The 16527-nt window shown below is 32.8% G+C and overlaps 2 protein-coding genes across 3 annotated transcripts; one reads left to right on the plus strand and one right to left on the minus strand.

The window, feature by feature from the left end:
* The first annotated feature begins 1651 nt into the window (after window positions 1-1651).
* LOC108457339 (stomatal closure-related actin-binding protein 1) lies at window positions 1652-11549 on the plus strand. Of its 2 annotated transcripts, none has more exons than XM_053019114.1 (13): window positions 1652-1735; window positions 2425-2723; window positions 3170-3298; window positions 4044-4136; window positions 5411-5551; window positions 5817-5885; window positions 7555-7638; window positions 8476-8656; window positions 9120-9236; window positions 9367-9425; window positions 10328-10462; window positions 10961-11110; window positions 11185-11549. In XM_053019114.1, the coding sequence occupies exons 2-13, from the start codon at window positions 2442-2444 to the stop codon at window positions 11227-11229; spliced, it is 1485 nt and encodes a 494-aa protein (XP_052875074.1). In that variant the 5' UTR covers window positions 1652-1735; window positions 2425-2441; the 3' UTR covers window positions 11230-11549. The 2 variants fall into 2 exon arrangements, with proteins under 2 accessions (XP_052875074.1, XP_017611837.1); XM_017756348.2 differs by having other exon boundaries at window positions 1724-1986.
* Window positions 11550-12043: 494 nt separating this feature from the next.
* LOC108456280 (uncharacterized) lies at window positions 12044-14410 on the minus strand. The gene is made up of 3 exons (XM_017754875.2): window positions 13350-14410; window positions 13008-13252; window positions 12044-12496 (listed from the first exon to the last, which is right to left on the minus strand). Exons 1-3 carry the CDS (start codon window positions 13818-13820, stop codon window positions 12247-12249), a joined length of 966 nt encoding a protein of 321 aa, XP_017610364.1. The 5' UTR covers window positions 13821-14410; the 3' UTR covers window positions 12044-12246.
* Window positions 14411-16527: the final 2117 nt, after the last annotated feature.

Raw genomic sequence — 16527 nt, forward strand, 5'->3', positions numbered from 1 at the left:
ATGACCACATACGTAGCAAATGAGCAGTAACCCTTCATACTTAATCCGTTGAGAAAAATCGTCTGATACCAAGTGAAGGCAACAGTGGCTTACTTAGGTAAACTATTACAGCAAGGTGAGCAAAATGACCCCTCTTCCCTTCAGTCGTATTATAGTCGATTTTGATCACCTTGCCAATAACATTCGCAATTGCCCGAAAGATACTCTTAGTATAATACCGGTTAGGGAGCGCTGGCAACAACGTGAGAAGGATATAGTTCCTTAGTGGACAAGTGCCTACTCCAAGGCTGGACTGTCAAATAACTATCATACAACGTCCATGGTCCTTCCATGAGCACTTTCTTGCAATCTTTTTTATTGAAAAACTTTACAAGGAAATATTCATTATCAAAACCAATAAGCTGTAATCTACCCGCTAGCTGCCAGAGTGGTTGAATTCACCGCATTAAAGCTTTAAACCCAATTGATCTTCCAAGTAGTCGTACAATCTCTACATTTCCCATGCTACCATCAATAAGATTATGAACCCTATCAGAAAAATGGATCTCCGGAATTGAGCATTCTCAACCACCACATCCTCCTCCCCCAATTCAAAACCCACTGCTCCAGGCCAAGCATTATCACTCTCAACTAGAACTGTATTTAAAAGCAATTTATCCTTAAGAGATAGCTTTTCAGCCGGTACTTCATCCATAACCAAGTAAACAGTATCATCCACACCATCCTCCCTATTCTTAACTTTTTTTTTTTAACTTTCGCAATCTTTAACGGAATCGAAGATCTCGGTTGTTTCTCTGTCGATATTAAGTTAAGATTCACTGCTGCCATCCCCTTATATACTCTTTTAAGTATATGTAAAATATATACACACGTATTTTTTAGGATTAAGCACTTTTTAAACCTTATGAGTTGAATGAAATTTTTTATGAAATCGAAGTTGTCCTATTACAGTTATTTGAGTCTATATTGATTCCACAACCAACTTCAATGTTGGAGGAGAACTTTGACCTATATATATATATATATAAGAGCTCACTTTGTACTCACAAAATTTGGGCCGGATGATATTTCCGATGGGGGTTGGTATTATGGTAGATGAAGTCTGGCATGAAACGTTGGAATGCAATCAAAATTGGTTTATTGGGCATGCAAAGCTGTCATTTCTCACAAATTTTCCACTTAATAATCTTTTATATATTTTAAAATATCTCCATTTTTTACTTGTGCATCTTCTTTTTATTTTTTTAAAAGACCAATATTAAATAAAAAGAAATACAATAATTGATGGGTCATTCCTCTATTATTATACTCTACGGGTGGGGTCCATTTAAAAGGAGTTTTAAATTTTGAGCAAAAACTTAGAATACACTTATCCTCCCTAGTGTCCATATCCATTAATAAATATTTTCGCAAATTAAAAAAATTGAATGGGAATTTTGTCCATAATCATCAAAATATAATTATTTTATTATTTATGTGTGAGTTTACATTTAGATTAATTTTGATTTAATTCTAATGTACAATTTATCTCATATGTTTTGGTTAATAATTTATTTATAATTATATTTTGTATATATCACTTGTAATTAAAAACGAAATTTCTTAATTCAGAATATTATAACTCAATAATAATATTATATTCTCCTCTCTTAAGTATAAAAAAAGTACCCGAAAATTCTGAAGATAACTAAATAAATTATAGTAAAAGAGGAAGGGCGGGTTTGTCCTTTCGCTCGTATGTTCTTCTTGTTTTTGCCTTTACCTTTTTAAAAAAAAGCAGAACATCAACCAGCATAATATTATAAGAAGAAAAAAAAAAAAGAGCTTCACTCTCCCAATCTCCTTGCATATTCTCTTTATTTTTCTTTTCCTGCTTTACTATTTATATTAATTTCTGTAGATAATACTAAATTTTTTCTTCCATTTCATGCAAGCTGATCCAGCAATCTATTTCCTTTGTTTTTCTTTTCACTTTTTCCATGATCTGTAAGTTCCAATTTTCTTTTTCTTTTTTCCTTTGTCGTCGAACTTTTTTTTTCTCTCTTAAATTTAGGGTTTCAGTAACTAGACATTGTCTTTTTATTTTGGTTCTTCTACCCCTGCTTCGAGCTTGTTTAATGTAGTGCTTTGTTCTGGTTAGAGTTTAGATAATTTCTGTTTTTTTTTTTGTTCTATACTTTTTATATATATTACGTTATGAAGCTTAATGGAAATATCAATGTATATTATTTATGCTTAGTTACCAAACTATAGATCATCCGAGTAATATCGGTTTGTTTAGTTAGATGTTTGGCACTTAATTAGATAGATGGTTAGCAATGACCTGCATTTTAGTTTAAGCTGTTAACAAGTCTTTATTTTTCATAATGAATTTCCATTCTTAACCATCTTATTACACTTGTTCTTTCTTTGGTGATCTAACAGAGTGTAGATTCAGAACAATGACGAGGGTAAGTCGGAATTTTAGCGATACTGTGGAAAAGGAAGCGCTTCCAGCTGTATCAGCTGATGTAATATTTGCTTCGAGTCGTTTTCCCAATTACAAAATTGGGGCATATAATCATATTGTGAATGTCAAAGGAGATCCTAAAGTTTTGTCAATGAAGGAGATTGTTGCACGTGAGACTGCATTGTTGTTGGAGCAGCAGAATCGCCTCTCTGTTCGTGACCTTGCTAATAAATTTGAGAAGGGGTTAGCTGCTGCTGCTAAGTTGTCTGAAGAGGTCAAATCCTTTCAAAGTTAATTTAGTTGTTGCAGTTTTCTTAGATAGATTGCTAAAGACATTTGTATAAGTTTTCTACCTTTAAATTGACTTATTTGTGCCTTATGAAGAATCTAAAGAATTGAAGATAGGTTGTTTGAGACTACTTATAAGTTGGTTTGTGTTTAAATCTAATGCTAAAAGGTTAGCTCAATGTTCTGCTTGAGTGGCATTAAGCGATCAGTTGGTTGATAAATTTTGGTTTATATGTTATGATTTGTTTATGCTTCTTGGATTATCACTGGCTTGAAGAACTAGGTTGCTCTCTGTGAAGTCTGTTCATGCGAGTCATTCTTCTCTTTTTGTTTGCTGTTTCTGTTAACAATTGAGAAGCATTGGGACTATTATTAATTTTTAATCCCTACAGATTGTCATGTGAACAAACTATAGTCATTTATTGGATTCAGGCTAGACTCAGAGAGGCTGCATCACTGGAGAAACATGTCCTTTTGAAGAAGCTTAGAGATGCGCTCGAATCTTTAAAAGGACGCGTGGCTGGAAGAAACAAGGATGATGTAGAGGAAGCTATTGCCATGGTTAATGTTTTATGTTTTGCAGTTTTATCATTGAATTATGATCTATCAGTGATATGCCAGTCTATTTATTATAATTTTGAAAGTTAAATGCTAATATTTAAAATGCATTACTACTTTTTAGTATTCGCTAGTAGTCTTGGTGTGTAGGAAATAATGTTCATGGTGAAATATTAGGGAAAAAAATGCTGTAACTTTAAGGGTGTGATTGCTGATTTGTTGCTTCAGTTGAAATTGCTAGGTTCAATGATGCTAATATCATTCATCTCAACATTTTCCAAACGTTTTGCCACTTTGTAATTATTGGGAAAGTACTATGTCTGGAGTTTAATTAGCAGTTAAACATGATGTGCCGTACCCATCGATGTCTTCTATTAAAGAAGGGTTTGGGTTTAGAAATAGCATCGAAAGTGTTTTAAGTTTTGCGGTCATCATCTATAGTATGGTTAGATATGAAGCCAACTTCTTTTCTAGGAGAAAACTGGTCAACTTATTTAAATATATCACCTTTGAGAAAGCATGTTTTTTCGCAGCATCCTGGGTGGGATAAATCGATATAAATAAAAAGTAAATTAAAAAAAATCCTTCAATGCTTGAGATGTTCTCTTTTCATCCCTGATTATCGCTATCCCCTTAGTGTGATTCATCTAATACTAAAACAATTTATTTGGTTTCTTAGTTAATGTATATCGCCTGAAAACTTTCCAGTGAGGTTATAATAACCTTTGAAATATGGTTTCTTCTGCAGGTCGAAGCTCTGGCAGTTCAACTTACTCAAAGAGAAGGAGAGTTGATTCAAGAAAAGACAGAAGTGAAGAAACTAGCAACTTTCCTGAAGCAGGTAATATAACTTATGATAAATGCTGGATGCCTTTCCATCCTTTTTCTTTATTTCATATTAAATTAGTTTAGAATGTATAATTGTAGCATCAATATGTCTGAAAATGCTTAACAATCAAATGCATTATTTGTTACATTTTCATGCTGTACTTCAGAAGTGTGTTTTTGGTACGAGAGATGCTGAATTTTGATCAACATTTAGAAAATATAAATGTACCGTCTAACAAAGACAGTGATTTATGACAGTCTTTCTCTTGAGCTTTCAGTATTTCATGTTAAATTACCCTTGTTGAGAAGTTCAGCTGAATAGCGAATAAGTATGGCACCTTTTGGTTAGTTATTATAGTTTAGTGGAAGAATACCTTTTTCTTTGTTGAAGTACTGATCTTTTTGGCTGGAATGATGTCAATTAAATTATGGTTCTCTCAAGTTCACGAATTTATAACTTGGAAATGTAGTGTGAGGCTATCATATTGAAATTTTGAATAAAAATAATAGTTTAGAAAATGCTTTGCTTGCTATTTTTTTTTTTTAAATGTGCACCTTAACTTATTATTGTAGCTATTCTTTATGATCCTCACCTTAACTTTAATATTTTCTCTCCTTTTAAATTTGTCTATTTGGTTTCACCTTGTTCTGATTGTTGTCAAACATTTACTGATACAATGGTGGTAGAATACTTAGTTTGTTGCTTTCTGATTAGACTGGCAAGATTTATTTTTCTTTGCCACCCTTTCCTAATTATTAACCCTCATCTAGGAAAGGAATGAAAAGACCTTCCTTTCTAATTCTGAAATGTCTATACTTCTATCAAGGTTTTCTGGAGGACTGTTTTTAGTTTTTGTCTCTGGAAACTATCTTTTGTTCTAAAAACCATAAGTTTTTTCAATGTAACAATTTCAAGAGCACTGTTCTCAGGACACCCGATTTTCTCAAAAACATATCCATTTATTTGTTTTTATCTGCATTCAGATTGTTTCATTTTTGTTTTTCAGTTTAAGTTATTCAAATGTAGTTTTGTATTAGAATTAATGCACCTAACTTCTTTGCTTTCTAAGAAAAGTGTTTTGAGAATTAAAGAAAGAAAAGAACATTGAACCTGAACTACCTATATTGTTTTAGAAGAATTCTGCTCTGATAACATCTGAGATTATCTAAGCATGCATTGCCTGGGTCCTTGAGTTATTTGCTTAATTACCTTTTTATACTTCGATGCATATAACATACTAATTCTTCTGTTACTGCTTTGCTTTGCATACTTGTGTCTTGAAATAGGCTTCGGAAGATGCTAAAAAACTTGTCGATGAGGAAAGAGCTTTTGCTCGTGCTGAAATTGAGAATGCTAGAGCAGCAGTTCAGAGAGTGGAAGAGGCCCTTCAGGAGAAAGAACAAATGTCTCGAGCTTCAGGCAAACAGGTTTTTGTTTTAATATTCAGTTTATTGCAATTATAGTCTATTTGCTAAAGGAATCTAGCTTTATACTTACACTCCTCTCTTTCCCCATTGCATTAACTGTGAAAATATGTTTTGCTATCACTTAATATAAATTTCATATTATAGTATTCTCTTGTGAGCCTATTTCCTTCATCATATCAGTTTCTGCTATTTGTTTTTAAATGTGGCAATTCTTTTCTACGTTTTTGTCTTTTGTTTGTGAACAAATATTTTCCATGGATTTCAGGACCTGGAAGAACTAATGAAGGACGTTCAAGAGGCTAGACGGATCAAAATGCTGCACCGACCAAGCAAGGTTTATCTTAGATACTTATTATTATTTTCTGAAAACTTCTAACCTATTTGAAGTCACTTTGGGTTTATAGCACGCTGCTGCCTCAGTTTTTTAAACCATGAAAATTGGTTTACTTTTGTGCATGATGCAAGTTATATGTGTCTGCTGTAGTAATTCACAATCTTTTAGTCTTACAAACTCATAATCTTATATAACATGCAAGAATGTTAGAAAATATATGCTCTGATGTATTTTAAAGATGGAGTACATTATTATCGTACTTTTATCATCTCTCTTGAGGTCGGGATAGCTTGTGGGGGTCAATGAGTTTTCTTGTTTACCTGTTTCACAGCCCCAATCATATTAATGACTTAAGTCTGTTAAGTCTTCTTCTGGATTTTGTTAAGGTAAAAAAATCCATCTATAAAGATAGAAGTATACTATATTAGGGATGAAAAAAAGCAACAAATGTAATAAGTCTTTTGTCACCATGTGCATGGTTTATGCTAATATCTTTTATCTTTCACGTATAATTTAAGTCTAGGGCCTTAGCGTAAGGTAAAGTGCCCTATTATTTGAGTAGTTTTGTTGCTGCTTCTGTTGTCATTTGAAAATATGATTTCCAAAGGCAAGTATTAATATGACCATGGTCCTCTCTTGCTCTTGAATTGAAGAAATAAAAGAAAAAGGAAAGTTTCTTGTGTGATTGTTAAGCATCCAACCTGAAACCAATTGCCAATAGGTGAGGGGCTCAACTTGGATATAAGGTCACAAGAAACCCGAGATTTATTAGATGTGATATAATACCAATTAACACTCCCCTTTATGTGTTTCTCAACAAGGGCCTATATGTGGACAACCTCACAAGGGGTCTACATGTGGACAACCTCACAAGGGGTGGTTGACCCCGTATGGGGTCAGGCAGGAAGAATAGATCACGCCTTGGGTCTAATACCATCTTAAATAAGGTGATGATAGTCCTAAAAGCTTAAGCATATAGGAAATGGTCCAACCATTATATTTAAGTTTCAACAATGATGAACATAGTTCTTAAAAAAAATGAAGCAAGTATAGTTTTTATAGATATGATTACCGAATGGCAAGTCTTATTATTGCCATTGCTCTCTCTTCTTCATCCCTGAATAGAAAAGGATTGGACCTGCTAGTGATGAAAACTGTTCTTCTAAACATGAAAATAATTATTATGGCATCCACTTGGTTATTTTTCCTTTGGCATTCCTCTAGACATAGGTGAAGAAATCATGGAGTGGGATGCATTATGTTAAACAATTCAATTATAATTTGACATATGTTTTGAAGTTTGACTTATGGGGACAGAGCAGACACTTAGAGTAACCTTTGGGTATATGCTCATGAGGATTTGTGTTGAAATGTTGCATTCTTTAAGTTTTTTGTTTTGTTTCTCCCGTCGAGCTCTGTAATTGAATGATAGCTTGTCTTTGGCTGCAAAATGAATCAAGTTATGGATAGGCACGTTTAATTTTAAGGAGGTTTGCACAAAAAGCAAATCTTATCAAGTCTATTATATTGATGTATGTAAAATGCTCCTCTGAAGTATGTCTGCTTTGCAGCATGACAAATCAAATTGACACCATTTCTGCTAGATGTACTTGTTTCAAATCATTTTTAGTTGAAATACTGGATGAGTTAAACCAATAACAATTTGCAGGTAATGGATATGGAACATGAGCTTCGTGCATTAAGGGTTCAACTTGCAGAGAAGTCTAAGCATTCTCTACTGCTTCAGAAAGAGGTTAGTCTTTTTACCTTTTATCATGTGGATCTTGTTGATCAGTTTCTTTCAGCCATTCTATTTACAATAGTTGACTGAATGTTCATAGGTTTTTAGATTATTCTTGGTTCTTCCAAAGAACGGTATATATATTTTCTATGGTACCGTGTTGAGCCACAAAATTTTCATTTCCTTCTCACTTTCTATTCCTTTACTGTGTTGGTATTTGCTTTGTTGAAGGAACTTCTTCTGAAACTGAAAAGTTAGGGAGGTCAATGATCTTTGGGATAATACATTGACCTGTAATTCTCTGGTTTCAGCATATTGAGGCCCTCATATGTTTGGGTTCTGATGTATATTTCAAATGTATGGACAAACTTAGATGTCTATACCTCTATTCCTAAAAAACATAAAATAAGACTGAATCAGTGAATAGTATGCTCTCTACAGCTTAAATAAGACCCTCAATTAGCTTAACAGCAAAGAAAGACCACATAATTTTCTTTTTGAAACAATCTGTTTCAAATTTCCATACACATGATCGTAAGGTTTTGTGCTATCTAAATGGACATCATCCCTAGTAGGCTTTCCCCCAAATAATCAGCTTATAAGTTAACGAGATCGTTAAACCATAATACCAATTAAGTAGAAAAAGGGTGGTACTTATCATTTCTTTTTCCCACTTTGCAGTGCTATACTGATATTCTTTCTGAAGGATGTTATTAACTCCTGTTACATTTATTTTCTAATTTCTATTAGGCACTTATGTGGAACTGACTGGTGGATATAACTGTGTTCCATTCTTTCTTTAATCATTAACTTCTTTAGCCTTCTGCTTTCCTTAACTAATTTTTGCAGCTAGCAAGAAGCAAGAGAGTCGAGGAAAATTTATCTCACTTGTATGAACTGGATGGTGCTGAAGTTTTAGGTTCATATTTGCGGATTAAACCTTGCTCTGATATTGCTCCAGAACTTTCCAAATGTGCAATTCAGTGGTATCGTATATCATCTGAAGGTGGCAAAAAGGAGCTTATATCAGGTAAAGATGGCCATTGATTATATCAGTTGGTTCGGTCAGTTAAGTCGGTTAACTGACTTATTTAAAATATTATAAAATATATATTTAAAATAATGAAAAAAAAATATTTAAGTGACTTAACCAACGTAACTTATATATTATAATTTATAAATATAATTAAAAACATCAAAAATTTTAAGTTAGTTGATTCAATTATGAAATTTGATAATCAATGATTGACCGACATAGCCAAATAAATCGACCCTACAACTGATCTAACTGCCACAGCCTACTAAATCAAATTGGTCAGTTAACTTATGTTTTCCCCTAGTGACCATAACAAAATAGTTTTAGTAAGCTACACAGAAAACATTAATAAAATAAGCATTATTGAGATCAAGATGCTAATCTTGACTCTTATGGTCAATAGAACGGTGTTTTTCCTTTTTGGATCTGATATATTTTTCTACCTTGCTTTACCCAGGTGCCCGTAAATCAGTTTATGCTCCAGAGCCTTTTGATGTTGGTCGAATCCTGCAGGTTGAGATTATTTATGATGGTCAGCTAATCATGTTAACAACTACTGGTGCTATTGATCCAGGTATACTGCATGTGTGTGTGTGTGTGATTTTAAATCCTTATACCTACTTTTATTTTTTTATACATTTTTGAAGTTTTTATCTCATTATTTCTTGAGATTTGTAACTTGTGTTCTTTGTTTGTGAGAGCAGCTGCTGGTTTGGGGAACTATGTGGAGGCACTTGTGCGGAAACATGATGTTGAATTCAATGTATGTTGTCCTGCTTCAAAACAGTATCCTTACTTGGCTATATGAATAGTCTTAGGCTTTATTTGTTTTAGGTTCTTCAAATAATATTTGATTGTTGCATCTTTCTATTGATTTATAAAATTATTTAGCTAGTCCTATTTTTAGTGAACTTTTTATTTATTTTCCAGAGCAGAATGAGTTTCCACCTTAAACTTGAGTTTTAAGATACAATGCAATTGTTATCTTTCTAGCAGTGGTTCCTTAGGAAAATGACCTCTTATCTGTTTATTTGTTCTTCGTATATCACATGTTCTGTGAATAATCTCTCCTGTTGCTGCAGCTCATTAGAGCATTGAAGATCTAAACGTCTGTTATCCTTGCGAGAATTTTAAACAATCCCTCAAGACCTTAAAGCCTTAAACTTGTAGAGAAGTAGTGTTGAATTTAGAGCTCCTGCCCCAAGCAGAACTTCCCGTCCAACATCATTCTCAGATGCAAGTGTTGGTTGCTTGGTTACCAATAAACCCAAACTTGCTTGTTGTTGACCCTACTACTCAATGACCATATAGTCTCCACAATTCTCCTAGCTCCTGTTATATCAGCATCTCTCTGCATCTGTTTTGGGAAAATGACATGCTGAAAAGGTTTTAAAGCTTTTCACATAATTAATTCACTTATTTTTATCTCATCAGTTTTTCACTGGTTTGGGGTGCAGTTGCATACATGCAAATATTTACTTGTATTAGCTGAAAATTTAGCCATTTATTCCATTGTTTTTGCTTCTAATATTTGTTCATTTTATAGGTAGTTGTTCCTGGAATGAATGGATAACGAATATGTTTATTATATCTTTTATATAGATATTAACAACTTATTCCTTTATATTGGCTTCTAAAATATCATTATATTTTTATATTTTATAGGTAGTTGTTACCCAAATGAATGGTGTAGATCAACCATCAGAATCTATTCATGTACTACATGTGGGAAAGATGAGGATGAAGCTACGTGAAGGAAAGGCGACAATTGCTAAAGAATATTATTCCGGCTCAATGCAGGTACTAAGGCTTGTTAATTTTATCAGCAGTGAAAAGATGTTTTGATGTTTTCTCTAACAGTAAAGGGGAAAACGAAGAGAAGTTTTGTAGTTTGGGGACAGTTCTGCATATAACCTTCAAATTGTTCCTTGCTTTTGAGTATTATTTTTTTAGAATAAATTGTTATCAGGCACTGAAAGGAGTACAAAAAAAAAACCCATGTTGCCGGACTCGGGAGTGAGTGTCAAATATGGATATGTGTTTGACATGGTTATGCTCAATTCTTCTAAGTCTTCCATATATTTGGAAGAACATATCTCATATGTATGCTCGAATGTTCCGGACAAGAATGTCGGACAGAAAATGAAGAGTCTTGAGTAACATAGCTAAAAACCACATTTCATACGAGTAATTAACAAAATGATGGGAAACATGATTTTTCTGATATTCATATACATACATATCCCATGTGCAAACAATGTTTTGTTTCATAACACGTTTTGCTTATATATGGTTTAGCTATGTGGAGTTAGAGGGGGTGGAAATGCTGCTGCACAGGCTTTGTTTTGGCAAGCAAAGAAAGAGTTTTCGGTCGTATTAGCATTTGAATCAGAGAGAGACAGGAATGCAGCCATCATGCTTGCCAGGAGATTTGCTTTTGACTGCAATGTAAGTTTTAAGTGGTTTTCCAAATTCTGATTAAATGGTTTATTTTTTCATATTTATATTTTCGAAAATGCCAGATCATGCTTGCCGGCCCTGACGACAGAGCTTCTTTAGGAACCTAAACAGACTTGCTTAGGGTTCTGTTTTGCTAATTCATTGTAATTATGTTGAGTGAGTTTGTTTGTTCATTATGTATCATTAAGTTTGTATGTAATGGTAGGTCATGACATCATTGTTTTATTCTGTACTTGGTTTTCACCATTCTTTTGTCCTCTTGTCTTTGCCATTGTCTTGTCCCAACACTGAGGCATTGCTTGGTGTTTGTTTTTGTTATTGATTTTTTCTTTTTTAAATTATTATTGTACTAATGTAACATATCCATACCCACATTTGGAAGATTTCATGTGGAGCCATATCTATTTATGGAACGGTTTATGCAAAAGGAGCGGTCATGGGTTTTTGGTAATTCTAATCAAACCATAAAGTTTGTTCTATTAATATTTGGGTAAAATGTACTTCAAGTTCCAAGTCCATATACTTGTGCATCTTATTTTTATTTCAATGAACTTAATCTATTTACTTTTTATATTTTATATTTTAAGATGTAAGCTAATTGTTAATGGCGTTAAAATTTTTTATATTAAATTTAGGTTTATTACGTCTTTTTTTTTGTTACATATGATTATTAAGTGAGTATTTTATTATTTTTTAACGGTGCTAATAATTAATTGAATTTGAATTTTGAAATTTGAAAAGTAGAGAGATTAAATTATTAAAAATAAAATTAGAAGTATTTAATTTCAAAGCTAAGAAAAGTATAGGAACTAGGCTAATGAAAATTCAAGCCTCAACTTCAAGTTACCTTATAACCATGTAGAGTCAAGCATAAGGCCGACAGGACCAAAATGCAGGCTAGAGCTCCGTATTTGTCACTGGTTTATTTAATTATTCCAAATTTTCTGTTTATATTCAAATAATACTGGAACCTGAAGTACAAAGTGCTGGAGCAGCATAATAAACCAGAAGACACGCAAGGCAACATGGATGGTGAAGGGCTGAAATACAGCTGAACCCACCCAGAGTTGAAACACCATATTTTTATTACCCAGAAGCAGGGGAGGACTATTTAAAACAAAATGTTAATCAAACTGACGGAAGAAGTCATAAATGAGGTTGTTAATCTCGTCGGGTTTTTCCATGTGGATGAAGTGCCCAACTCCTTCCATTACCACCACTTCCTCCAACGTTGGCACGTCTTTCTTGAATCCACCATTGTGAATGTATTCTTTCATGCCAGGCATATGGTATACCAGGTCCAAATCACCCACTACGAACTTAGCCGCTACTTTTACATCACAACCAGTCCATGGTGCCATCAATTCCCAATTTCTGTCATTATATCCGAACACTCGCATATATTTAGCCTCAATTTTCTTTGAATTAAATTACTGAATATAGCAAGTATTCTTATATTAGAGCTTGAATTAAGCACTTGTTCTCACATAGGACTAATTTGGACACAAAAAAAAAAAAACTTCAATATAGGAACATTGCCAAGATCAGGGTCCAATTAGGATAAAAAAAAAGGTTCAGATCCCACTTTAAGACTTAACTTGAGCAAACAAAAGTTCAAACATTAATATGAGAATAATTGTCAAATTCAGACAATTTAACCCATTATCTTTCAATCCACCAAAAAATATAGAGTATTTTAGATTGATATGATTGAAATATTAGATCAGTTCAAAAATTTCCATGCATGATAAGTATAATTATATTGATAAATTCAACAGTTAGTTCATTAAAATACTAATGATATAAATAACTACAAAAGTGTGTAAAACTATTTTAATTTTTTTAAACTGTATAAATCCATCAGTGTATATATATAGTTAGATACCTGTGAAGGTTTCGGTAATAGTTGATTCCACCAGTGAAGCCACTTTTGTTGTCAAATTTAGAGACATAGTAATGAACCTCTTCCTCTGATAACCAAGAAGGCAAAGCAACTGGGGTATCCGCTGAATGTCCAAATGGTTTCCCTTTGGGTAACATTATTGGACCAGGAACTCTGTATGTCAGAAATGCCTTCACTACTGTCTCTGTACCCATTTCCGCAAACTCAGCTTCTATTTCTCCAGGTTCCTGTAATTTTATTATAGTATGAAACTGGTTAATTTGTTTCTCAATCTTAATACAACCTACAAATTATACTTGAAAATACATTAAACAAGCGATATACCTGGAATCTACACATGTAATAATCATTCCCATAGATAGCTCTCCACCCATCAATAGGGTTCATTTGTGGATTATGTGGAATAAAGGGCACACTGAGGTTGAACATAGCTTTCACTTTGTCTGGCCTAAACAAACACATATACCAAGCTATGGCAGCTCCCCAGTCATGCCCTACTACCAACACTTTGTGTTCGTTAGGGGCAATAATATTTAAAAGCTGAACCAAATCCCCCACTATATGGAAGCAGGTATAACTGGTGATCAAATCTGGCGCATCCGTGTCACCGTAGCCTCTCAGGTCGGGTGCCACAGCTCGGTAACCTTTGGAAGACAAAGCAGCAATCTGGTAACGCCAAGAGTACCATAGCTCGGGGAAGCCATGGATGAAAAGAATGAGTGGGCCTTCCCCTTTCTCTGCTACGTGCATGTTTATGCCATTCACCTTAATAACTCTATGCTCAACCCCTTCCATCTTTCACATCCACAACCTTAATTTCAGTTTCTTTTGTGGAGCTTTTTCGCTGCTCACACAATCATCATAAATGGATTTATGAAGAAAAAAATAAAATGGTACACCGACCATTTGAATGAAACATAAATGTTTTCGCCTCCCTGCCGGCCCTGATTTTGTTTGTTTTTGTTGATTTTTTTCTCTATTTGTATCATTATATTTCATATCTTCTATATTTCAAGTTTTGGTTTGCATCTGTCCAACTAGTCTTCGTCAATGAGCTTTGCTTGTTACTTAAAATTAGGTAAACAAAAATTATTTCTTCTCTTCAAACCTTTTTGGACGTACTACGCTATGGTGAGAGCATAATATTCCCAAGCATATCTTAACTGATTGGATGAGAATCCTAAGGACGGCCAGAAGCTTAGCTTGCCATCTACCTATTGCAAATGGCATATGTTTCTTTGTAAGCAGGCTGATGAAGATAGACATGGACTTTTCTTCTGTTGCTTCTCTCTCTGTAGACTTTGCTCTAGACTTGTCCAATGCTCTACCTGTCCGAAAAGTGGAAGGATTCGGGTAATGCTTTTTTGCCCTGAGCTTGATCCGGCCTGAAAATGCAAAAAAAATAAAAATCTGTTTTTTTTTTTAACTATTCTTGCTGTTTTTTTTCTTGTTTTTTTTGTTATTTTCTTTTTTTTTCACTATTTTAGTACCATTTCACTATTTTGTTGTTATTGGTTAGATATTGTATAACTTTTATTTTATTGTTAAATTTGTTACTATTTTAGATGCATTTGCTTGTTAACTTGCACTTATCTTAGTGTTATTTAAGTCTACATTTTGTTTTTAATTTATTTTCAATTTATTGATGTTTTTAGTATTTTTGATGTATTATATATTTTTAAAAAATTATATAAAAATAATATAAAAATTAATATGGGTGGACCGTACCTGAGTTTTAACATTTTTATCCAGGCCAGGTTTAGGTAAAATTTTGGCCCATTTTTGGACCGGATCGGACCCGGTCCTAACAAATAGGTCTAGAATTTTGATTGGACCCGACCCTTCCCATCAACACCTCTATTTTGATCATATCATAACCATGTATATTTATATAAAATTTTATATATTAATTATTCACATTTATTGTAATATCCCATTTTTAGTGAAATAGGGACAAGTGGTTTTGAGACCACAAATTTGAAGTCGAAAAATTTATTTTATTATTATTATTATTTTAGTGGTCTACAGTATGATAGAAATACTGTATGAAAATTTCGTTAAGAAATTTTACCGTTTATATTTAATTTGATAATAGGGACTAAATTATGTAAAGTGTAAAAGTTAAGTTCTAATAGCTAAAGGTATTAAATAGTTATAGAATTTTAAATTGGAGGTCCTTATATAGTAATTAGCCACTAAAGTTGTTAATGGATAAATGTGAATAGTCATCATTGGAAACCGAATGAATTATTAAAGTTAATTTTGAAAATTAGTGATTAAAGTTATAATAAATTAAATAAAATAAACTATTATCATCCATTCTCATCATCTTCCATCAAAAAAAAAAAAAAAAAAGAAACCTAACCATGGAAGCTTGAAAATTTAGGCAAGCTTATTTTGCTCAAATAGATATGAATTTTTGTTCCCTTTTTTATAATTTCTATTTTTTCGATATCATAGTAGCTTAATCTAACTAGTTCGGGATTAATTTGCAAAACTATTAAAATATTAAGGTTTTTCTATTGATGAATATGCTTGAATTTTGAAGTTTGATGATAGAAAATGAATGGTTGTTGTTAGATAAACAACTTTTGTAAAGAGAATTTTTATGAAATTATCAATTAGGGATTAAATTGAAAAAGATGACAAATTTATGGTAAAAATTGTGAATTTTGTGAAATATATGAGCTGCTATTAATATGTATAAAATCGGCTAGACTTGAGGAATGATTAAATTGTATGAATTTCATTTTACGAGCCTAAGGACTAAATTACAAAAGAATTAAAAGTATAGGGAAAAATGATAATTTTGCCAAAATTCCATGTTAGATTAAATTGAATGAGAATTATATTGAAATGACTTAAATTTATTTGTATAGATTCTGTCAAACCTCGTACAGAGTTAGATCGAGGTAAAGAGAAAATATCAGATTAGTTGCCTTTGTGTTTACGTACATTTTTCGAGAAAAGTTTGTGTAATTAAATTGAGTATTTATATGTTTTAATTGAATCATATGTATGTGATTTGTATAATTGCTATGTATAAATACCGATTTCATATTCGACGATTACCAAGTCCGATTTGAACCTAAGAAAAACGTAGGATACAAATGACATGTTATTAGGATTATCGATTTGATTGGGGTCACTACAGGAAAATAGACTTTTAGCGGCGCTTTTTTTAGCCTTTAGCGGCGCTTTCTAAAACGCTTCAAAAAACGCTGCTATAGGTAACGCCACAAAAATTTGTGGCGTTTATTGGGAAAAAACGCCGCTAAAGGTCAAGGCTTTTAGCGGCGCTTTTTTTTACAAACGCCGCTAATTTTGGCAGATTTGTAATATTTTTTTCACCAATATTCAGCCCTTCCTGCATTAAAATCCAACCAAATACAACAAATATAATATAAAATGCAGCCAAAAACAGCAAATTTAACATAAAAAATATAACCAAAAACATTAATTCTAAATGATACTTCAAATTTAACTAAAGATATATGATATA

Source organism: Gossypium arboreum, chromosome 9 (genome assembly GCF_025698485.1).
Source record: "Gossypium arboreum isolate Shixiya-1 chromosome 9, ASM2569848v2, whole genome shotgun sequence".
Classification (NCBI taxonomy): Eukaryota; Viridiplantae; Streptophyta; class Magnoliopsida; order Malvales; family Malvaceae; genus Gossypium; species Gossypium arboreum.